Source organism: Musca domestica, unplaced genomic scaffold (genome assembly GCF_030504385.1).
Source record: "Musca domestica strain aabys unplaced genomic scaffold, Musca_domestica.polishedcontigs.V.1.1 20, whole genome shotgun sequence".
Classification (NCBI taxonomy): Eukaryota; Metazoa; Arthropoda; class Insecta; order Diptera; family Muscidae; genus Musca; species Musca domestica.
Genome location: NW_026712250.1, coordinates 13,781,173 through 13,806,722, shown reverse-complemented (window position 1 = coordinate 13,806,722; position 25,550 = coordinate 13,781,173). Strand labels below are relative to the sequence as shown.

The 25,550-nt window shown below is 33.3% G+C and overlaps 2 protein-coding genes across 2 annotated transcripts in view; one reads left to right on the top strand and one right to left on the bottom strand.

Annotated features, from left to right (window-relative positions):
* Positions 1-1,347: 1,347 nt before the first annotated feature.
* LOC105262570 (large ribosomal subunit protein uL22) lies at positions 1,348-7,496 on the bottom strand. Its single transcript, XM_059122494.1, has 3 exons — positions 7,382-7,496; positions 7,010-7,106; positions 1,348-2,014 (listed from the first exon to the last, which is right to left on the bottom strand). The coding sequence occupies exons 2-3, from the start codon at positions 7,088-7,090 to the stop codon at positions 1,535-1,537; spliced, it is 561 nt and encodes a 186-aa protein (XP_058978477.1). The 5' UTR covers positions 7,091-7,106; positions 7,382-7,496; the 3' UTR covers positions 1,348-1,534.
* A 1,592-nt stretch (positions 7,497-9,088) lies between these two features.
* LOC101887339 (putative uncharacterized protein DDB_G0277255) overlaps positions 9,089-25,550 on the top strand; it is a 47,770-nt gene continuing 31,308 nt past the window's right edge. Inside the window, exons 1-2 of the mRNA XM_059122489.1 lie at positions 9,089-9,630; positions 9,691-9,809. The gene's annotated coding sequence lies outside the window, so the exon portion shown is untranslated. The remainder of the gene's footprint in view (positions 9,631-9,690; positions 9,810-25,550) is intronic.

The following is a 25,550-nucleotide window of genomic DNA, read 5'->3' as shown; positions in this document are numbered from 1 at the left end:
TTCAGAGGTAACCTTAAGAATTTAATATTTTGTCCTCTATAGGTCCATGTCAAAGTCCTTATTTTTTACACTTCGTGAGTGCTTAGAATTCATGTTCATTGGGGTCTTAGGGCGCCTGTCTGGAAATTCACTTTTGTATCTTTTGAGGAGCTTCCAAAAATATATGGAAAATCTTATTCCTTACCTTTTTTGGTGCCTCTTTAATAAACCCATGTTTATTGTCGTCATAGGTAACTTTAATACACATTTCTCTCCTTTAGGTGGCAACTCTAAATCTCTTCAAGCCATTTTTGTCTTCCAAGTTCCTCGCAAGATTTATGAAAAACAGACATAAATTCGGCTACGTTATCGTTGAAGAATCCTGCTTAATTACGTCTTCGAGCTTCGCAAGATATCCAATTTTTTTATCCGATTTGGGGTTTATAGTACCTCACAAGCGTAATATGCATTCCACAGCAATGATCTTTGATATCTGATATCAGATACAGCTCTGAAATAAGTGTATCAAATTTTGTCAAGATTGTTTTAAAATTTAGATATATATATATATATATATATATATATATATATATATATATATATATATATATATATATATATATATATATATATATATATATATATATATATATCTCCAACCGATTTCAGGTTATTTGTGCTCCAAATGGCAAAGTATCAGTAGCAAAGTCCTGAATTTTGGCACATTCGACCGAATTCAGTCTAGAAGCAAGTACATTAAATTTGGTGAAAATATAGTCTATAGTCCTGATGGTGCCTCTAACATCTCTCTCTGCACAGTTCACGATTCTTTGAGTTACCTGCCACATTTTCAAAAACCTATTTTTGAACTATTTGCAACCATTCAAATTTAGTTGGCTTTCGGAAGATATTCAATATCTATAGTCACCTTTATTGCCCCTCAAGGCTTTGCTAAAAAAACTATTGATATTTGCCCCCAACACCCTTTCAAAACTTTCAAAATGTGCTCAAAAATCCCGAAAACTCAAAGATTTCAATTTTATTTTTTTTAAGGAACACCTTTAAAATTCCTTCTAATTTAGGTCTATAGTCGTCTTAGGGTGCCTCTAAAATCTTTAAAAACTCCGTTTATATTATTCTCTTTGAATTCTGAACAGTTCTCTCTTTTAGTTGGCGGCAAATTTTTCAAAAATCTATTTTTTCTCGTCGGGGTATCTCTAAAAAATTTTGAAAAACATTTATTTGGCTTTCAGGAGGCATTTAATATCTGTAAAGTGACCTCAAGGCCTAGCTAAAATCTATTGATATTTTCCTCCAATACCCTCTCCAGAGTTGCTCAAATCCCCCCATGATCAAAAAACATTTCAATTTTCTTTTTTTTTTCTTAAAAAACACCGTTCAAAATTGGATCTTTTTTATTTGAACATTTTATTTAGTCTGTTTTTTTTTTCTTCTTCTTTGCAGTTGACTATACAAATTAGCCAATTACCACAACATAGGTCTAGTTTTAAAAAAAATTATACACAAATTTAAAAAAAGAATGCAACTACGACATCTATTCAGAGCGCATCATTTTCTCCTTTTGTCTTTGCATCTTCTTCTTGGACAACTTCTTCTTGGCGGGCTCATCATCGGTGGCCTTGGCAACAACTTCCTCCTTTTCGGTGAGGATGACCTCAACGTGACAGGGTGAGGACATGTAGGGGTTGATGCGACCGTGAGCACGGTAGGTACGACGACGCAAGCATTGGGCACGGTTCACTTGGATGTGATCGACGACCAAACGATCGACATCGAGACCTTTGTAGTCGGCATTGGCTTCGGCATTGCGGAGCAATTGCAAGAGGAATTCAGCGGATTTCTTGGGCCAGCGACCTTGGGTGGTCTTCCACTGTTTGGCTTGGGCGCAACGGCCGACACCACCGTTGAAACGACGGAAGGGAACGCATTCCTTCTTGTCAATGACAGCCTTCAAGAAACGTTGGGCACGACGCAAGGGCATACGTTTGATGGCCTGGGCGGTTTCATGGGTGTTCTGTAGTGGAAAAAAAAAACAAAAAAGGGAAATTAGTAGGGTTCCAAATTTAAAATCAACAATTTGGCAAATGTTTTTCAAATGTTTAACAGGACAGGTAGTGTCTAAACTCAAAGATTTAAGCCTTAAACACTGTTTATCTGTCAATGAGCTTTAATCTTAGCATTCCAAGTAGATGACAAGTTTTGAGAATTATCAACTTATCTTTAAAATTATGAAATGCTATAACAATTTTGACCAACTAAAGACTGTGTGAATGAATTGTGTATTTTTGTTTAACAGGACAGGTAGTGTCCAAGCCGAGGGTTACAAAGCCCCGAACACTGTTTATCTGTCAAATAATTTGTATTGATGAGTCGGAAAATAGCAACTTAACAAATTTTTACACTAAAATGCTGGAATTTATATCCACTTTAAATTTAATTTTAAATCTGTAATTGTTCAACAGGACAGGTAGTGTCTAAACTCAAGAATTTAAGCCTCAGACACTGTTTATCTGTCAAATATGTTTATCTTAGCATTTTATTTAAATGTAAAGTCAAATGAAAAGATGAAAGAACTTTACATTTAACGCATAAATGCTGTAAGTTATGATCGAATAAAAAGTTCTGCAAGAGTTTTGAAAATGTTATGGAAAATGGTTTTTAATGTAACCAAGTGAAAGAAGAACATTTGGAATTATAAACTTAATACTCCAAAATTCTGTGAAATCTTGGCTATTTAAAGTTCACACCCTTTGTGAGAGGGTTAGGAACTTCTTCGCTCTAGCATCTTTGCAAAAGTCCCGGGGGGATATGGAAAAATCCCCGAACTGATTTAAGATGCAAATGTCACTTTTGTGGAGGAAGATTATTGGAATGTTTAATTATCTATTCTAGGTAAACTCTTAAACTTGGTATAAAAATGGTATATTTCTGTTGTTGCCTTTTAGCCCTGCTTGAAACTGAATTATTTTTTTTTAAATTATTTTTTGCTTCTTAAAGCTGATATCGGATAAAGATATATATGGGAGCTATATCCTAATCTGAACAGATCTTGATCAAATTTGGCAGAGGCATTTTCGAGCATTAACTGATGTCCGGTACCAAATATCATTCTTGTGGAGTGCATATTACGCATGTGAGGTACTTAAACCCCAATTCGGATGCAACATATATATATGATACAGCTATAACTGAACCGTTTTTTCCCAAATTTGATGTACTTGCTTCTAGACTAAATTCGGTGGGATGTACCAAAATTCAGGTCATTTGGTCTGATATATATCCATTTGGTGCACAATTAACCCGAAATCGGTTAAGATATATTTTGGAGGTATATCTAAATCTGAGCCGATCTTAATAAAATTTGGCAGAGGTATTTTCGAGCAGTATCTGATGATCGGTACCAAATATCATTCTTGCGGAGTGCATATTACACATGTGAGGGACTTAAAACTTCAAATCGGATGAAACACATTCGCTGGAGCTATAGCTATATCTGAACCGATTTTTACCACATTTGATGTACTTGCTTCCAGACTGAATTCGGTGGGATGTACCAGAAATTCAGGTCATTTGGGCTTATATTAGCCATTTGATGCACAATTAACCCGATATCGGTTGAAGATATAAATGGGAGCTATATCTAAATCTGAACAGATCTTAATAAAATTTGGCAGAGATATATTCGAGCAGTATCTGATGCCTGGTACCAAATATCATTCTTGTGGAGTGCATATTACACATGTGAGGCACTTAAAACCCCAAATCGGATGCAACATATATATATGATACAGCTATAACTGAACCGTTTTTTCCCCAAATTTGATGTACTTGCTTCTAGACTGAATTCGGAGGGATGTACCAAAATTCAGGTCATTTAGTCTGATATATATCCATTTGGTGCACAATTAACCCGAAATCGGTTAAGATATATTTTGGAGGTATATCTAAATCTGAGCCGATCTTAATAAAATTTGACAGAGGTATTTTCGAGCAGTATCTGATGTTCGGTACCAAATATGATTCTTGTGGAGTGCTTATTACGCATGTGATGGACTTAAAACCCCAAATCGGATGCAACATATATATAACAACTACAGCTATAACTGAACCGATTTTCTCCAAATTTGTTGTACTTGCTTCTAGACTGAATTCGGTGGGATGTACGAAAATTCAGGTTATTTGGTCTGATATTGGCCATTTGGTGCACAATTAACCCGAATCGGATAAAGATATATATGGGAGCTATATCCTAATCTGAACAGATCTCGATCAAATTTGGTAGAGGCATTTTCGAGCAGTATCTGATATCTGGTACCAAATATCATTGTTGTGGAGTGCATATTACACATGTGAGGGACTTAAAACCCCAAATCGGATGAAACTTATATATGATAGCTATAGCTATATCTGAACCGATTTTCTCCAAATTTGATGTACTTGCTTCCAGACTGAATTCGGTGGGATGTACCAAAATTCAGGTGATTTAGACTTATATTGGTCATTTGGTGCACAATTAACCCGAAATCGGTTAAAGATATATATGGGAGCTATATCTAAATATGATCCGATTATCGCCAATTTCAATAGGGTTCGTCCTTGGGCCAAAGAAACATTGTTTGTAAATTATCGTCTTAATCGGATAAGAAATGCGACCTGCATTTTGTTCGCAAGAATACATGGACAGATGGATGGACGGACTGACCATGCATAAATCGACTCTGAAAATGATTCTATGAAGTTTCTCAAAAGCGACTTATGGGTCTATCTCGCTTCCTTCTCCATGTTACAAACAAATGCACAACGACATAATACCCCTACCACTATGTGGTGGTGTAGGGTATAAATAGGAAATTATATTCAGTTGAATATTTAAATCCTTAAGCTCCAGCTGTGAGTCTACTGTGAGATTGGAAATGGACCTTTTATGGTAACTAAATTCTATGACTAAATTAAGCTGCATTCCCCCAGTAATACAGAAGTATCTCTTTTGATTACTTAAGGCATTGCAAATGGGATGTTCAATTTAAAGTTTACCATGGGAAAAAAGGGTTTCTTGTTCGTAGTCGTACCATATACTAACACCATTACTGGCTGTAAATAAAAAATACGATATTATATTCTGTTGAAGAATTAAAAAAAGAAAAACTAAATATCCTAACCCTCAGACTCCAGATGTGAGGCTACCGACTAAAGTTTTTGATTAACTCAAGCTTCATTCCCCCAGTAATCTACAAGAGTCTGTCTTGATTACTTATGGCATTGCAATTGAGATGTTCAATTTAAGGTTTGCCATGGGAAAATAGGGTTTCTTGTTTGTAGTCGTATCATATACTAACGCCATTAGTGGATGTAAATAAAAAATTACGAAATAATATTCTGTTGAAGAATTAACAAAATATATCCAAACACTTGAGCTCTAGCTGTGGGTCGACTCCACCATATAATTGAAAACCGAATTGACTTTTAAATGAAACCTGGAATAAGTGTGTAACTCAAGCTTATAGCTTATCCTAGTAATACAGTAAGTACTCCCCTTCCTTGTCATTGGGATTAAGATTTTGTTCAACATTAAGTTTGCGATGGGAAAAATAGTTCCTTATCTAAAAGCAATCTCCTCTCTTTATGGATGTACTGAAAGTAAATAAAAATATAGAATGAAAATTTGTTTAAAAATGCTATTTTAAATTTTCAAACCTCAAGCTCAGTCTTAAATTAATTTTGGTTTTTTTTCTTTTGGTGGCAAATTAATTCCTTTGTAGGAAAGGAGCCTAAAAGTTGACATTCCTTGGCCTAAGGTGACATTCCGTCCTACTTTTCCCTTCTAATGATACCAAACAAATCACGTCTAAATTCTCTTCACACTCTGATTAAAATTCTAATCATTGATGTTTGCATTGATTGGAAATAAAAACATGGAATTAAAATTTGTTTAGAAATGGAAAAATACATTTTCAAACCTCAAGCCCTGTTTTAACTACCTTTTATAACCTTTAGCTTTATTCTGGGTTTGTTCCCTTTTAGTTACACATTTCATCCTTCGTTGCCAAGGGACCTAAGATGACATTCCTTGGCAAAGTATTTGTTATATATTAAATGATTTGTTAGATATTAAATCACTTATGTTCCACTGATCTCTTCTAAAGATACCAAAAAAAATCCCATCTAAATTCTCTTGACAATTTGATTCAAATACTAATCATTGATGCTTGTACTGACTGAAAATAAAAACATGGAATTAGAATTTGTTTAAAAATGGAAAATTAAAACTTCAAACCTCAGGCCCTGTTTTCGGTGTCTTATAAACATTAATCTAATTCTGGGTTTGTTCCCTTTTAATTGGACATTTCTTCCTTTGTTGCAAAATAGCCTAAATTGACATTCCTTGGCTAAGTGGATTCGTATTTGTTATACATTGAATCACCTAGGTACTCTTGGCCACCTCTAATAATACCAAACAAATCCCCATTTAAATTCTCTCCAAAATGCTACTTCCGGTATTCACAACTTCCTCGCTGATGACTAGCCAGACCTTCCTCCACAAAAATCGATTACTTTAAATATAAAAGGATTCATTAATTGTAAAAAAATGTACTCAAGACTAAGAAGAATAAGGGAATTGTAAACTTTCCCATACCCTGCTGATGCTTGATCCACCAAAATTCCAATTCACATAGAATTGGAACTTCTTTAATCTGGCATCTTTGCAAAAGTTGTAAAATAGACATTGATAAGGTCCAACAACTGATTTGAGATGCCATCCACACCAAGGTTTCCACATAGATTTTAGCAATTTTTCATGTTTCCCACAGGAATTATAACAATTTTTACAGAAAAATCACTCAACGCACAACCTAACCTTACTTTTTCACATGTCAATGGGAGGGGAAACACACAAGAAAAAAAATCACTTCATTTCACACACGTAGTTGTCAAATTGTTGTTGCTACTGCTGCTGGCGGCCAATGTTGTTGTCATTTGCCAGTTGAGATGTTGTTTTTCCTTTACATACCTTGAAATGCACACGTAGATTTGGTCCACGGGCTTTGCAAGCCTTGGCGGCTGTCTCTGGTTCCCTAGAGTAACGACCCATGGTTTGTGTTTAATTTCTGCACGACGACACCACGCACCACGCACACACATGAAAAGATAAACAAAAAGATGTAACACATTATTTTACATTCATTCAATTTTGGGGGGAGCAATAGCAATTTTTTATAATTCAACATTTCTCCATTGTCACTTGCTTTGCACTTTATAATATTTTCTCTTTTCCATGCCAAACATTGTCTAGTTTCGTTTAACACTTTTAGTTTCTTTGTCTTTGGCACTAATTTCTTGATGTTTTTCAATTTTTCCATAGCATTTACGAAAATTATCGTACCTTCTTCTTAGTGAATTAAACCGGAAAAGAACTTTTTTGACAGCTGTCAGACGGTGGGTAAAGCGGTGCAACCATACAGCGTTGTATTGTTGACAGCAAGTGAGTTAGAGACAATGTTGCCATTTGTTGGGGATGACGGTGGGTAAAGCAAAGATATGCCACATTGGGGATATTTTTGATGAAAGCAGGGGAAATTGGGTGTAAATTAAAAGGAGAGTGAGGGCAATTAATTGCAGTTAAATTAATAAGAAAAATAAGCAAATAAGAATGCATAATGTTTGTGTGTTAGACAAGTAGAAGAAAAAAGAAAGCAATCCATGGTACAATAAATACAAAGAAGGAAAATTTTGAAATATTTAAGAATAAAAACACCTGCTTGTTTTTAAAATCGGCAAAATACCACATATCGGAAGATAACAATTTATGGGGAATATACGAAAATTTGGATCAGTATAGGCAATTTTCTGTTATAGGAAATACAATTATATGGGGGCTATGCCAAAACAAGTAACAAAAATTCTTCGAACCTAAAATATATTTGAGAAAAACTTTATCCAACTACTTCACTCCCTTTGGAAGCTGGAGTGACTTCCATAGACGGAAAGACAGACTAGCCAACAGCACGGAAATTTCTAAATCGACATAAAATTTTATGCTGCTATACAAGGTGAGATAAAAAACTACAACAACGACAAACGCTATAATTTTAACATTTTTTTAAATTTTATTGAATGAAAGCAAAAAAATGTCGGAAAATTCGCTCCCCGAATGATGCTCTGCAGTATTTTGGCCCATTTCCGGCGAAGCGCTTGCTTGAGGTGATCGACACTTTGGTATTTTTTAGTGCGCCAACCTTGCTTTCCAAAATACTTCAGACACAACTGAGTCCAACGAATTGGTATGCGGAGATTATTGTGGCCATTGTGAGCTGAAAATAAAGCGAGGAACCTCATTTTGTAACTATTCTTGGGTGGCACGTGCTGAGTGCGATGGTGCTGAGTCCTGTTGGAATGTCCAAGGTCTGCGGCCAAAATGTTTGCGTGACCAAGGCTTTAATATACCCTCCAGAATATATATTCGCGATAATATTCGGCATTTATTCTGATGCCACGGTAGATTAATACGAGTGGAGGCTACCATCGCACAAAAACTACCAAAAACTTCAAGCTGCTTATGTACCCTCACTCTCACAAATTTGTTGATTTTATTATTCACAACAATGAATAAGACCACAAAATTGACAGAAATTGGACACACTATGTCAAAAAATTCTAGTCAGCTGGTAGCTCCACCACCCCTTTTTATTATACAAAGGGATTAATGTCAATGATATCTAATTTTTATTTAAACGATTTCTTATTGTTATTATGATTTTTAATCTTTAAGTAGCCTTTTTCTCATATTTTGCTGTTTTTTACGTTTTCCACACCATACAGCAACACTGCGTAGTGAATTTACAAGATCAAGACATGAATTTTGCATTTTACAACAAAAATTGATGTGTGACCCGGCCACTCTACTACAATGTTATTAATAATTCAATGTGTGGCCGGGTCACTTTATACATTCAATTGACGAATGTCGATAAAACAGTGCAGCATGACGGAATATTACAATTGGCAAGCCCCACCGTTATGACATTTGCCACATATGGCAACTCGTCTCCCCTTTGGTTGGGGGTTGTTTTTTGACAACAAAAACAAAACAGATGGGTTAATAGAAATGGGTGGAAAGCGAAAATCTCATCCACACCATAGGGAGGTAGTACAAAATACAAATGGCAAAAACATACAACAAGCAAGCAAGCAGTGACAAAACAAATCGCAACATGACAAAGTTAAGCTCAAAGCCGAGCAAGAACTACAACGGTGTGTGTTAAACGAGCGCGGGAATAAAACGAATAGAAAATAAAAGAAAGAAGAAAACGGAATTTAGATGACAGCCAATGAATTCTTTATTTAGTTTGAGTGCAAAAAACCGCAGAATTATTGTTTTTGTGATGCAGTACGGCACAGAAAGTCGTGAATGTTAAAATCTACCATATGAGTGTGTTTGTGTGAGTGTATGGGGAAAAGCCAACAAAAAAAACGAAGCAGTAGCCAACAAACAACAGGCAGGCAGGCGGCAGGCTGACAGCCGTGCAAAGAAGCAAAGACAAGCAAATCAATGCAGGATAATACAAAGCTCTAGTTGAACATTTTTCCCAGAGCAGCAGTTGTCAATGTGAATGAGGAACAACAAAACACATGGTATTATTTGTTGAAAAGTAATTGTGGAATAAAATAGATAACAATACCTTAAAAAAAGAGAGAAAAATCACAACAAAGAAAGATTTGAAATACAAATCTCAGAACTTGGAAACATTTTAAGCCACAACGAAACCTTGGGGCCTGCTGGAGAGAAAAACTTAACACATTTAAGGATATTGGTAAGTATTTACACAATATTTATATTAATAAAAAATAATTATTTTATTATTTTTTCTTATAAGATCCATTTCATGAATTTTCTTGGAAAAAGACATTTTCCTCCACCCATCCATCAAAGCCTGTTTTTTTCAGGGTAAAGAAATTCCTCGATTCCTTGCATTTGAAACTCAATACAGGATTTTTTCATTCCATTGTAAGCCAACATCTGTCTCAAGTCTGTATTATAATCAAATACGCACACACACACACCCATTCGTATTGACGTCCTTTGAAAGGAAATTTCTAAGGCTGTGCTGTTGTTGTTGTTATTAGGATGGGTCTTAGTTTGTGTGTCTGTGTGTGTGCGCGGTGTGTCTGAGTGTGCCCTGCGTTTAAACTGCAGATTTTCACCCCTCAATTCTGGCAAGCTAAACCTAACTTGTGTGTACCAGGGTTGCCAAGAGAGATTTTTTCTCATACCAAAATGAAAATACCCTAAAATGAAAAAAAAAACAATTTAAAACAATTCAAATGATTTTGAATGCTGAAAATTGAAATGGAAACTACTTCGAATATTTAAATTTTTTTTCGGAGTCCGAAATTAAAATACCCAAATTAAAATACCCAAAAATGGATTTCATTATCAAAAAATGAATTAAAAATGATGTTTAATATTAAACATTCCAATGGAAATCATTCCGAATAGATTAACGTTTTTCGGAGTAAAAGACGTCGAAATTAAAAAAAAATACTCACAATTTGGAGCAAATCATTTCAAATCATTGGTTTCAAAGGTTTTTGAAAATTTCTCGGAAAGTTGTTTCGTCAATGAAAATTGAATACCTCCGAAGTTCTTCTAAGCAATTGAAATGACTCCGAATTTTGATTGAAAAAATGAAAAAATAGTCTTAAAGCAATCTCGTTTATGTAAATCACCCGAAAATCGAAATGGACGACACCGACACCTAATCAATAAATGACTCGGAAACCGGAAAGTTGTTTCGTCAATGAAAATTGAGTGACTCCGAAGGTCTTCTAATCGATTGAAATGACTCCGGATTCTGATTGAAAAAATAAAAAAAATTTCCAAAAGAAATCTCATTTATGTAAATCTTCCAGAGTTTGGAATGAATGACTCCGAAAGTCTTCTTATTAATATTTATGACTCCGAATTCGGAATAAATGACTCCGAATTCGAATTGAATGACTCTGAGAGTCTTCTAATCAATTGAAATGACTCCGAATTTTGATTGAAAAAATAAAAAATTAGACCAAGAGAAATCTCATTTGTTTAAATCTCCCAGAATTTGGAATGAGTGACTCCGAAAGTCTTCTTATCAGCATTTATGACTCCGAATTCGGAATAAATGACTCTGAATTAAAATTGAATGTCTCCGAAGGTCTTCTAATTATTTAAAATGACTCCGAATTTCGATTAAAGGAATAAAAAAATACTTCAAAAGGAATCTCGTTTGTGTAAATCTCCCAGAATTTGGAATGAATGACTCCCAAAATTATTCCGAAAGTCTTCTTATCACTATTTATGACTCCCAATTCGGAATAAATGACTCTGAAAGTGTTTTAACTGATTCCGAACAGATTTTTACTTCAATAGATGACTTGGAGAATTGTTTTCTTAATTAACATTGGCTCCGAAAATCGTATATCTTGTAATCAGTTCCTCCGAATTAATTTTTTTCCAATCGTACCTGACTCCAAGTGACGTATACATGATTCCGAAAGTCATTTACTCCAAAAACCGGACTTCAAAAATGATTAGCTCTTTAGAAAATTTCTCCGAAAATATTCAAATTAATTCTAAATGACGTTGAACAGAGTTTTTAATTCAGTCGATGTCTTCGAACACAATTCTCCTAATAGACCGTAATTCCGAAAATCTTTTCTCTTTAGTAACTGACTCCGAAAGAATTTTTTATAATTGCATCTGACTCCGAATGACGCATCAATCAGAATATATGATTCCAAAAGTCATTTGCTTCATAAGCCGAACTCCGAAAATCATTACCTTTTTAGAAAATGACTCCGAAAATAATTTTCTTTATTCCCAATGACTCCGAAAATCTTTTTATCTCTGAGCAGTGATTCCGAAATTAATTTTCTCAAAATATTATGACTCCGAAAGATTGCTAATTAATTTTAAATGACTCCGAATATTTTTTTACATTAGTAGATGACGGGGACTTTAGATTTCTTCATAAACAGTGACTCCGAAAATCATTTTTTCTGCAGTAACTGACTCCGAAAGTGGTTTGATCCATAAACCGGGCTCTCAAAATTATTGACTCCTTAGAAAAACACTCCGAAAAATATTATTTTCTTCTCCGAAATTTTAGAAAATTACTCCGAAAATTAATTTCTTTATTTCCAATGCCTCCAAAAGCCTTTTTCTCAAGAGATAATGACTCCGAAAATATCCTCTTTACTTCCAAATGACTTCGAATAGTTTTTTACTTCAGTAGATGACTGAGAATATAGTGTTCTTCATTTCGGTTACTCCGAAAATATTTTTTCTGTTGTAAATGGCTCCGAAAGTCTTTTTCACTGTGAACAGTGACTCCGAAAGTAATTTTCTCAGTAGATAATGACTCCGAAAGTATTCAAATTAATTCTAAATGACTCCGAACAGATTTTTTTATTTCAGAAGATGACTTCGAATAAAATTTTCCGAATAAACATTGACTCCGAAAGATTTTTTTCCAATTGTATATGACTCCGAATGACGTATAAACGACAATAAAAGATTTCGAATGTAGCTTGATTCAAAAATCGGATTCTGAAAAGCATTTCCTCTTTAGAAAATTACTCCGAAAATAATTTTCTTTATTCCCAATGGCTTCGAAAAACTTTTTCACTGTGAACAGTGACTCTAAAATTATTTTTCTCAAGATATAATGACTCCGAAAATTTGCTAATTTATTTTAAATGACTCCAAATATTTTTTACTTGGGTAAATGACATGGAATATAGAAAATATAAAAAATATTTTTTTTCTGCTTTAAATGACTCCGAAAGACGTCAAATCTAAATTAAATTATTCCTAAAGTCATTCATCCCTCAAAAAAGAACTCCGAAATTTACTGACGCTTTAGTAAGAGACTCCGAAAATATCTTCCTTTATATCAAATAACTCCAAAAATTTTCCCCACAAAAAATTAACTCCGAAGTTATATTTTTCTGTTCGAAGTGACTCCGAAAATAACTTTCCTCGTGAAAAATTAACTCCTAAATTATTTTTCTCCATACGAAGTGAATCCGAATGTGTTTTTTTCTATTGTTAGTGGCTCCGAAAATAATTTTTCTCCTGAAAATTTAATATTGAAATTATTTTTCTCTGCACGAAGGACTCCGAATGTATTTTCCCCATAGTCAATGACTCCGAAAATAATTTTCTTTATACCAAAGGTCTCTAGAAATATATTTCCCCATAAAAAATAATTCCGAAATTATTTTTCTCTGTACGAAGTGACTCTAAAAATAATTTGTTTTACACCAAATCACCGTAAAATAATTTTACTCACGAAAAATTAACTCCAATATTATTTTTCCCTGCGCGAAGTGGCTCCGAAAGTGTTTTTCTCTATAGTACAGTACTTTCAGCATTTTTGAAAATATTTTTATCAGCTGTAAAAGATTACCAAAGATTCTGTACCCCAAATATAACTCCAAAGAGTATTTTTAAGAAATTGTACTCCGAAAATTATACCCCATAAAATGAAGGGCTTTGAAAAGGTTTTCATACGTCTCAAATATTCCCAAAACATTTAAAACTACTTTGCTAAAGATCCCCCCTAAAATGGCAACTCTGTCAAATTTCCGCATTTTATTCAATTTTTCATTAAAAAAAGTTAATAAATAAATTTTGCTAAATTCGACCTATTTTTTATTTTCCGACCAATTTTTCTAATCACCAATATTTTTTCCAAAGTATGGCAACCCTGTCAATTTTGTGTGCCTAATTTCCTATGGGTATTCTCCCTCTGTGTGTGTGTGAGTGCGTGTGGCGTCATCATCACGGTTTAGCATTCTCGTTTTGAACACATCCTGATGTCACACAGACACTCGGCACACACACACTCCCTAAACCATTCATAGAATGAAGCTTGACAACAAAAACACAAATCTAGATATTATTCTCGTCCTTCTATCTACCACATTTCATACACATTTTTCTATAACAGGATTAAACCTCTGATGGGTTTTGTGAATCAATGACATCGATAACTCAACCCTCTTTCCAGCCAACGTAGATTTTCTCTCTCATTTTCTCTTTGCCATTTGCTCTTAAGCTCATTTCTGGTACAACTCTTGGGTTAAACCCCAGTTAGGATTGTGTGGGGGGAGGAGGGTAATCTATTTTTCAAAACTTAGTTTGCTGGAGATGTGACAGAGAGAAAAGAAGAACAATTTTTCTTAACTTCCCTTGCATTTCTTTTAGACCTTATCTTCCATCTCTTTCTGCCCTTAAGGCCAGTTTCAATGCCTGTTTTTTTTTTTTTTTTTTCAATATTGTTTTTCCATTTTCCAAACTATGACATCAGCTTGCTGTTGTGTTTGGCTTCCTTCCTACTCTTTCTCCTCCTCCTACTCTTTGGGAATAGTTTTCCCACAACAACGTCATTTCTCAAAACTCAATTTAAGTCTATTTTATGTCTTCCCTTCCCGTGGGGGGTTGGAGGGAGGTGGTGTTTCACCCACTCCCTTTTCCATGGATTCTTGGCTCATTTGGCCCCCATCTCCCCCGACGCCATGGCTGGTAACCCGACTTTATTCAAAGTCAATATTTAATTGACTGACAATTTTCGACTATTCGTCATCCAATTGCCTCTCCTGTGGCTTTCCATTTACTTGACATTGCTGCTTTGTTTTATTTTTGTTGTTGTTTGTAGGTATCCTGTCAATATGACAATATGTGTTGTTTTTGTTGTAGTTGTTATCTTGTCTGTCTGTCCATCCTATTGCGATTGTCCTTTTGTGCTTCAATTCGTATTTCAATTCGTGCTTACCGTTACAAATTCAATGAGAGTAGGTTTGGTAATATATGGGGGAGAGAGAAATAGAGATAGAGAGAGAATGTAAGTTGTGCTCTTATCTCAGGTGTGTTAGTTGAAAGCTTACGGTGATTGTTGTTTTTGCTGTTGTTGTGGTTTATTTAATTGCTATCGATTAGTTTAGGAAATTACCATTCACATGACATGGAGTCCAATGACAACTGTAGTTACAACAATAGCAGCAACAACTACAACACCTTGGGCTCCGTTATGTGACTGTGTGAGCGAAGGGGGTGTCATTTGGGAGAAATAAAACCCAGGTTAAGATGACCTTCTCAAATCGGCTCTCTCTCTCACATTAGGTGTGCATTTGAAAGGGGAAAAAGAGAAAATTAATTTAAATCAGAAAAAAATGGAGAAATTAGTGTGAAACAGAAAATTATTTCGTGAGTAATTCGAAATATATTTTTTTAATGAAATAATTAATTACGGAAAGATTTTTTCGAAGAGGAAATTGTTTTGAAACTCGATTTAAAATTATAACGAAAATTAGTTTTTCCATAGAAAATTACCCAGAAAGTCGTATGATAATTCAAGAATAATTCGAAATATAATTTTTTCAATGAAATAATTGACTTCGAAAAGAATTTTTCGAGCAGGAAACTATTTCGAAACTCGATTTAAAATGATAACGAAAATCATTTTTCCCATAGAAAATTACTCCGCAAGTCGTATGGTAGTAAAAAATCTACTCCGAATGAAAATTTTCCATTAGTAAATGACTCGGAATTCGAAATATTTCATTCGAAATATTTCATTCATAAATATTTCATTCAAATATTGGTACTCGAAGAAAATTGATTTCGAAAATAATCTTTTCAAAAGTAACGGACTACGAATGTAATTTTTAGCGACTCCGGAAAAAATGTTATTCATAAAAATTCAGAGTAAAATTTTCTCATAGGAAATTACTCCGAATTTCGATTATTTTCGATGTCAAAGATTCTGAGAGCAATTTACTTCGTAGAAAATTACTCCGAATATCAGGCACTCCAAGAATTCAATAGAAAATGACTCCGAATTTGATTTTTTGTGACTCCGAATGGTGTTTAACTCCTACAAATCTATGCAAATGAAGTGTACTTTTCAGAAATTTACCACGAAAACTAATTTTTCAATAGAAAAAGGCTCCGAATTTGATTTTTAGTGACTGCAAATTTTACTCCGAAATTATATAGTCTAAAAAATTTCATAGTTATGTACTCCGAATATCAAGTTCTCCAAGAAAATTTACTCCGAAAATTAATTTTTCAATAGTAAATGATTCCGAATTTCGCAGTTTACTCCGAAAGTGGGTTTTTCAATGGTAAATTACTCCGAAGCTAATTTTTAGTGACTACGAATGGTGTAAAATTTATAAAATCTTACTCCGAAACTCCAAATATCAAGTGCTTTAAGAAAATTGACTCCGAAAATGAATTTTTCAATTGAAAAATACTCCGAATTTGATTTTTTGTGTCTCCGAAATGAAGATCACATTTCAGAAATTTACTCCGAAGTAATTTTTTCATGAAAAAATGACACCGAATTTCCTTTTTTTGTGACTCCGATTGGTGTAAACTTTATCAAAAATTACTCCGAAAGTTGTGTAACCTAAGGAATTTCATAATTATGTACTCCGAATATCAAGCACTTCAAAAAAATTGACTCCGAAAATTAATGTTTCAATTCTAAATGGCTCCGAATTTTGCAGTTTTCTCCGAAAGTGGGATTTCCGATGGTGAATGACTCCGAAGATAATTTTTTGTGACTCAGAATGGTGTGAAATTCCTAAAAAATTACTCCGAAAATTATATAGTCCAAGGAATTTTATAATTATGTACTCCGAATATCAAGTGTCTCAAGAAAATTGACTCCGAAAATTAATTTTTCAATAGAAAATGACTCCGAATTTGATTTTTTGTGACTCCGAATGGAGTTTAACTCCTAAAAATCTATGCGAATGTAGTGCACTTCTGAGAAAGTTACTCCGAAGTAATTTTTCCATGAGAAAATGACTCCGAATTTCCTTTTTTTGTGACTCCGAAAGTTGTAAAATTCATAAAAATTTACTCCGAAAATTATATAGTCCCACGAAATTTCAAAATTTTGTGCTCCGAATATCAAGTACTTTAAAAAAATTGTCTCCGAAAATTAATTTTTCAATAGTTAATGATTCCGAATTTCCCAGTTTACTCCGAAAGTGGGTTTTTCAATGGTAAATTACTCCGAAGCTAATTTTTAGTGACTACGAATGGTGTAAAATTTATAAAATCTTACTCCGAAACTCCAAATATCAAGTGCTTTAAGAAAATTGACTCCGAAAATGAATTTTTCAATTGAAAAATGCTCCGAATTTGATTTTTTGTGTCTCCGAAATGAAGATCACATTTCAGAAATTTACTCCGAAGTAATTTTTTCATGAAAAAATGACACCGAATTTCCTTTTTTGTGACTCCGATTGGTGTAAACTTTATCAAAAATTACTCCGAAAGTTGTGTAACCTAAGGAATTTCATAATTATGTACTCCGAATATCAAGTACTCCAAGAAAATGAAGTCCGAAAATTAATTTTTCAATAGTAAATGATTCCGAATTTCGCAGTTTACTCCGAAAGCGGGGTTTCCAAGGGTGAGTGACTCCGAAGCTATTTTTGTATGACTCCGAATGTTCTAAAATTCATAGCACATTACTCCGAAAATTATATAGTCCAAGGAATTTCATAATTATTTACTCCGAATTTCAAGTGTTTCAAGAAAATTGACTTCGAAAATTAATTTTTCAATAGAAAAAGACTCCGAAACTAATTTTTCGGGATTCCGAATTGCATTTAATTCTTAAATCATGCACTCTTAGGAAATTGAAAAATATTTACTCCGAATATCATGTACTCCAAGAAAGCTGTATCCGAAAGTAGTTTTTTCAAGAGAAAATTACTCCGAAACTAATTTTTGTTACTCCGAATTTCATTTTAAATTATGTAATCTAAGGAAATTGAAAAATATTTACTCCGAATATTAAGTACTCCAAGAAAATTGACTCCAAAAGTAGCTTTTCCAAGAGAAAATTACTCTGAAACTAATTTTTCGAGATTCCGAATTGCATTTAATTCTTAAAAATATGCTCCGAACATCATGTACTCTAAGAAAATTGAAAAATATTTACTCCGAATATCAAGTACTCTAAGAAAATTGACTTCGAATGTAGTTTTTTCAAGAGAAAATTACTCCGAAACTAATTTTTGTTACTGCGAATTTCATTTTAAATTATGTAATCTAAGGAAATTAAATACTATTTACTCCGAATATCAAGTACTCTAAGAAAATTGACTCCGAAAGTAGTTTTTCGTTCAGAAAATTCCTCCGAAACTAAATTTTCGGGACTCCGAATTGTATTTAATTCTTAAAAATATACTCCGAACATCATGTTCTCTAAGGAAATTCAAAAATATATACTCCGAATATCATATACTCCGAGAAAATCGACTCCGAAAATTATTTTCCAAATACTAATTACTCCGAATGTCAGTTTTTGGTACGTCGCATGATTCAAAATTCATAAAAATGTACTGCGAACATCCTGTACTCCTGTAAGAGAATTCAAGAAATATATACTCCGAAAATCATACGCTTCAAACAAATCGACTCCGAAACTTATTTTCCAAAACAAAATGACTCCGAAACTTAGTCTTCGTGACTCCGAAAATAATTTTCCATCGTGAATCATTCCGAATCTTATTTTTATGTCTAAGTTGACTCCGAATACGTTTTTTTCATTTGGAAATTTACTCCGAATTTTATATATATATTAAAACTAATTACTCCGAATGTCTTGGAATGACTCCAAAAGCTACAATAAGCTTAAAAAATGACTCCGAATGTTTTATATTCCGTAGAAATTTACTCCGAATATAGATTTTCGAGTAGTGAATTACTCCGAAATTCATTTAATGCCATAGAAATTAACTCCGAAACTTATTTTTCATGTGGTAGATGACTCCGAATGTTATTTATTTCATAAATAATGACTCCGAAAATAATTTAATTCAGTAAATCTACTCCGAATGTAAATTTTCTCGTTGAAAATTACTCCGAACATTTTTACAGTTCATATAAATTGTTTCCGAAGCCAATTTTTATGTATAAGATGACTCCGAAAAAATATTTTTGTTTGGTAAATTACTCCGAATTTAATAAATATTCTAATTTATGACTCCGAATGTTTTTGAATGTCTCCGAGTGAGCGTTTTTTACTCCGAATTGTTTTTATTCCGTATAAATTTACTCCGAATATAAATTTTCGCTCAGTGAATTACTCCGAAATGCATTTAATCCCATAGAAATTTACTCCGAAAGTTATTTTTCATGTGGAAGATGACTCCGAATGTCACTTATTTCAAAATTTATGAGTTCGAATGATTTTGAAAGACCCCGAATGTAAATTTTGCCTCCGAAAAATGTGAAAAATATTCCGAAAATAATTTAACCCCATATAAATTGATTCTGAATCTCATTTTTTTTTGTACTAGATAACTTTGAATGCCATTTTTTCGTTAAGTAAATTACTCCGAATGCCATGAATTGCTAATTTTATGACTCCGAACACTTTGAAAATCATTCAAATCGCAATTAAAAAATTTCAAATCTCTTACTGGTGCTAATATATATAAAGAAAAATTACTCCGAATGGTATATTTTCGATAAAATTTCATTCCGAAAGAATCCGAAAATTTTTTTTTACGAAAAATTACTTTAATTTGTATTTTTCGCACTGAAAATGACTCCGAAAAGCATTCTCTTAACAATAAACTACTCCGAAAGTGGATTTCTTTATAGAAAATTACTCCGAAAGTGGAATTCTCCCTTGAAAATTACTCCGAAAGTTAGGTTTTGTACAGAAAGTGACTTTGAAACTCATTTTTTATGTTTTAGTTTATTCCGAATTTTATTTTATTTGTAAAATAATTACTCCGAATGATGTATATTCGGTAAAATCTTATTCCGAAAAACTCCGAAAATCATTTTTTATACCACAGATGACTACAATTTGTATTTTTCGCATTGAAAGTGACTCCGAAAAGCAATCACTGAATAACAACCTACTCCGAAAGTGGGTTTCTTCCTTGGAAATTACTCCGAAGGGGGGTTTCTTTGTAGAAAATTACTCCGAAAGTTGTTTTTTTTGTATAAAAAGTGACTTTGAAACTTGTTCTATTTGTGTTTAGGTCACTCCGAATTATATTTTATTCATATAAAAATTACTCCGAATAATATATTTTCGATAAGAAGTGATTCTGAAAGACTCCGAAAATCCTTTTTTATACCACAAATGACTACAATTTCTATTTTTCGCACTGAAAAAGGCTCCGAAAAGCATTCACTGAACAATAAACTACTCCGAAAGTGGGTTTCTTTATAGAAAATTACTCCGAAAGTGGAATTCTCCCTTGAAAATTACTCCGAAAGTTGTTTTTTGTAAAGAAAGTGACTCTGATATTTTTAAAAAAAATTACTCTGAATGATATATTTTCGATAAAAAGTGATTCCGAAAAACTCCGAAAATCCTTTTTTATACCACAAATGTCTACAATTTGTATTTTTCGTACAGAAAATGATTCCGAAAAATAATCTCTGAAAAACAACCTACTCCGAAAGTGGATTTCCTCCTTAAAAATTACTCCGAAAGTGGGCTTCTTTGAAGAAAATTACTCCGAAAGTTAGGTTTTGTATAGAAAGTGGCTTTGAAACTCATTTTTGTGTTTTAATTTACTCCGAATTTTATTTTATTAAAAAAAAAATACTCCGAATAATATATTTTCGATAAAAAGTGATTCTGAAAGACTCCGAAAATCCTTTTTTATACCACAAATGTCTACAATTTGCATTTTCCGCACTGAAAATGACTCCGAAAGTAGGTTTTTTTTTTTATAGAAAATTACTCCGAAATTGAGTTTTTTTATGGAAAATTACTCCGAAAGTGTTTTTTTTTTTGTATCTGCCTTCTAACCTTGTTTTATGTGTATTTAGATCACTCCGAATTATATTTTCCTCATTAAAAATTACTCCGAAAGCCGTTTGCTCTATAGAAAATTATTCCGAAAATAGATTTATTCCTGGAAAATTACTCCGAAATTGAGTTTCTTTATAGAAAATTACTCCGAAAGTTGTTTTTTGTATAGAACCTGACTTCTAAACTGGTTTTATATGTATTTAGGTCACTCCGAACTATATATTCTTTATTAAAAATTACTCCGAAAATCGTTTGCTTTATAGAAAATTACTCCGAAAATAGATTTCTTCCTGGAAAATTACTTCGAAAGTTGTTTTTTGTATAAAACCTGACTTCTAAACTGGTTTTATGTGTATTTACGTCACTCCGAACTATATTTTCTTTATTAAAAAATACTTTGAAAATGCATTTCTTCCTAAAAAATTACTCCGAAAAATGTTTTCTGTATAGAAGCAGATTCCAAAACTCATATTTTATGTTTTCAATTACTCCGAATTCTATTTTTTATAGAAAAATTACTCCGAATGACATTTATTCGTTGAAAACTTATTCCGAAAGACTCCGAAAATCGTGTGTTGTGCGAAAATCGGCCAGGATTTTCATTTTTTCCTATAGAAAACGACTCCGAATTACATTTTCTTAAAAAAAAGTTACTCCGAAAATGGTGTGTTTTTTTTTAAAAAATTACTCCGAAACTGGTTTCCTGTCTAGAATCTGTCTTCGAAACTCATTTTTTGCCCTTTAAGATCCCTTCAATCATCAACTTTGAGTGATGTTAAGCATTTCTAGTTCACTTTTGGGCCTGTTTTGAAGCTGCCATCACCCCTTCTTGTTTCTGAGACAAAAAAACAACATCCATTAACAGCCAGAGAGAGCCTCCAAACGGAAGTTGATAAATTTAGAATGAAATTTTATGAAAAAATAAATATTTACATTTAACTTCCGCACACCAACTTTAGGGGTGGGGTGAGGGGAGTTTAGAGTTTTCCCCTCCACAAAACCTAGACACTTGCCTAGCCGTCAAGTAATCATGGCTTCAAAGGCAATGCTGAACATAAAACAATTTCTCTGAATCATCAACACATTTAATTTCAAATTAATTTAGGGATGGCCGTAAAGAGGGAGGGGGGGGGGGGTGGGCAATCGCAACAGGGAACCCTGGCAACATGTGTTACAAAAGACGCAGGATTGAGTCGTTGCTGTTGGTTCACACACATATTGTTGTTGTAATTTTTTTTGTTTATTGAGGGGAAGTTCTGTTAGACGATCCATTAGTTTCCTCGCCAAGAAAATAATTCTGACGCGTGCTACTTGTTGTAATTTTCTTAAAAGCGTGTTGTGTTTACATTCAGATACTTGAGGAAAATTTCGAAAATACAGATCATTTCTACTATGCGCGCTCTGTGGAGGAAACCCAAATGCCAACGAACATGGCTCGGAGCTCTATAAACCCGAAGCTAATTATTATTGTTTACTTCATTATCACCTTCCTTACATTTTTGCTTTTTCATTTGTCTACAAGTTTTGTTTTCGTCTAATGGCGAACAAATTTTAAGGCCGTGGTGGGGGAGGGAGAGGAAAAGTGCTCTACTTGGCCGCCTCTTCTATGCCTGTCTTTATGCGATTTTAATTTTGTCTGCCTTAAAACAAGAGCATATCGAAAAGAATCTCTTCCTCTTCGGAGGCTATAAATTTTTTAAAAATAAACTTGGAATAAGACATTGGCGTACGTGTTTCTATGGCACATAAAATTGTGTGTTTGTCGGTGTGTATGTGTGTTTTCTAATGCCTAAGCAATGTTTACAAAGTAAGATACGTTCGGATTGCAGGTCAAAAATTATTCAGAATCTATTTTTATGCACAGAAAAGAGTATTAGAAATCGTGATCCAAGCATTCGGAGGCATTTTTCATAGTAAAAATGTCTTTCGGAGTCATTGCCAATGAGGTAAGTAGCATTCGGAGTCATATTTTATTAACAAAAATAGTTTTCGGAGTCATTTTTGATTTTCGGAGTAATTTTCCATACGAAAAAACAAGTTTCGGAGTCATTGACTACAAGAAAATCCATTTTCGGATTAATTTACTCCACGAAAAATTACTTTCGGAGTCATTTACTACAGGAAAAATATTTTTCGGAGTCATTTACAAAACAAAAAATTAGTTTCGGAGTCATCTTCTGCAAGAAAAATTACTTTCGAAACCACTTTCGGAGTCATTTGTTTGAAGAAATATTTCGTTCGGACTTATTTTCTGCAAGAAAAATTACTTTCGGAGTCATTGACTACAGGAAAAATAGCTTTCGGAGTAATTTACTGCAAGAAAACATAAATTCGGAGTAATTTACAGCACGGAAAATTTCGTTCGGAGTCATTTACTGTACGAAAAGTCATTTTCGGAGCATGTTTTCATACGAAAAATTATTTTCGGAGTATTTTTTCATACGAAAGATCATTTTCGGAGTAATTCAGTCGACGAAAAACTAATTCCGGAGCAATTTATTTTACAAAAAATACTTTCGAAGTAAATTTCTTAAAAGAAAAATCATTTTCGGAGTCAGTGACAACAAGAAAAGTTACTTTCGGAGCGCTGTAATATTTTCGGAGTAATTTTCTTTACGAAAAATTAATTTCGGAGTCATTTTCTATAGGAAATATTATTTTCGGAGTTATTATCTGCACGAAAAATCACTTTCGGAGTCATTTACTAAATAAAAACTTACTTTCGGAGTCATCTTCTGCAAGAAAAATTACTTTCGGAGTCTTTTCATGCTCTAAAAATAACTTTCGGAGTCATTTCCGGTACGAAAAACAACTTTCGGAGTCATTGACTACAGGAAAAATGACTTTCGGAGTATTTTACTGCAAGAAAACATAAATTCGGAGTAATTTACAGCACAGAAAATTTCATTCGGGGTCATTTGCTGTATAAAAATTCATTTTCGGAGTGATATACCACAAGCAAAATTATTTTCGGAGTATTTTTCTTTATGAAAAATAAATTTCGGAGTGATATACTACAAGAAAATCTTCTTTCGGAGTTATTTACTACGCGAAAAGCTAGTTTCGGAGTCATTTACTAAAGGAAAAATGACTTTCGGAGTCATGTACTACATAAAATAATAGTTTCGGAGTAATTTCCTGAAGGAAAAATTACTTTCGGAGTCATTTGCTGAAAGAAAAATAACTTTCGGTGTGATATAGTATAAGAAAAATTATTTTCGGAGCAATTTGCTCCGCCAAAAATTACTTTCGGAGTGACTGTTAAGACGAAAAATATCTTATGGAGTCATTTAACTACACGAAAAAATATTTTTTGGAAACTTTTATAACTTTCGGAGTCATTTCCAGAACGAAAACTAAGTTTCGAAGTCATTCGGAGTAATATGTCACAAGAAAATTTACTTTCGGGGTAATTTTCCATACGAAAAATAAGTTTCGGAGTCATTTACTACAAGAAAATCCAATTTCGTAGTAATTTACTCCACGAAAAATTACTTTCGGAGTCATTTACAACTCAAAAAATTACTTTCGGAGTCAAGAAAATCCACTTTCGGAGTAATTGACTACAAGAAAATTTACTTTCGGAGTAATTTACTCCACGAAAATTCACTTTCGGAGTAATTTACTCCACTTTCACTTTCGGAGTAATTTACTCCACGAAAATTTACGTTCGGAGTAATTGACTACAAGAAAATTTACTTTCGGAGTAATTTACTTCACGAAAATTTACTTTAGGAGTTACTTCCTGCACGAAAAATAACAATCGGAGAAAGTTCCGATGCAACTTACATTCGGAGTCATGTTTTATTAACAAAAATAATTTTCGGAGTCATTTTTGATTTTAGGAGTAATATGTCACAAGAAAAATTACTTTCGGAGTAATTTTCCATACGAAAAATAAGTTTCGGAGTCGTTGACTACAAGAAAATCCAATTTCGGAGTAATTTACTTTACGAAAATTTACTTTCGGAGTCATTGACAACAAGAAAATCAGTTTTCGGAGTAATTTACTCCGCCAAAAATTACGAAAATTCACTTTCGGAGTAATTCACTTCAAAAAATTTACTTTCGGAGTAAGTTCCGACTTGAATTTTACACAATTGATGCATTCGGAGTAGTTGACTATTGGTTAAATATCTTTCGGAGTCATATTTTATTAACAAAAAAAAATAGCTTTCGGAGTCATATGCAGTCAATATTAAAATTTGGAGTCATTATCTCAAGGAGTAAATTTTTTCGGAGTCTTCCGGAGTAAATTTTTTTAGCAATTAATTCCAGCAAAGGATAATTCAAATTCGTAATCATTTTCTAATTGAGTGTCCGAATATCGGAATCGGAAAATATGAGTTTCGAAGGCACTTTTACGATATCTCAGAGAGTAATTTTTCCGGAGTCATAATGGGGTAAATTTTATTCGCAGTCTTTCGGAGTAATTTTATTTTGCAATTAATTCCAGCAAAAGACCTTCGGAGTCCTTTGCCTCCTGGCACTTGGATTTTCGGAGTAATTCGTAGTATTTTTTCTGAGTTAATGATATTTGAAGTTCTTTTCCTCCAGGCACTTCCAATTTCGGAGTAATTGTTCTAAATTAAAAAAAAATTCTCTCATTTTTATGATCTCAACATTTGAAATCTTAAGTTTATGGCATACACATTGTTATTTTTGCTGGTTGGTGGTTTCATACTTCCGCATACCACGCTTTAC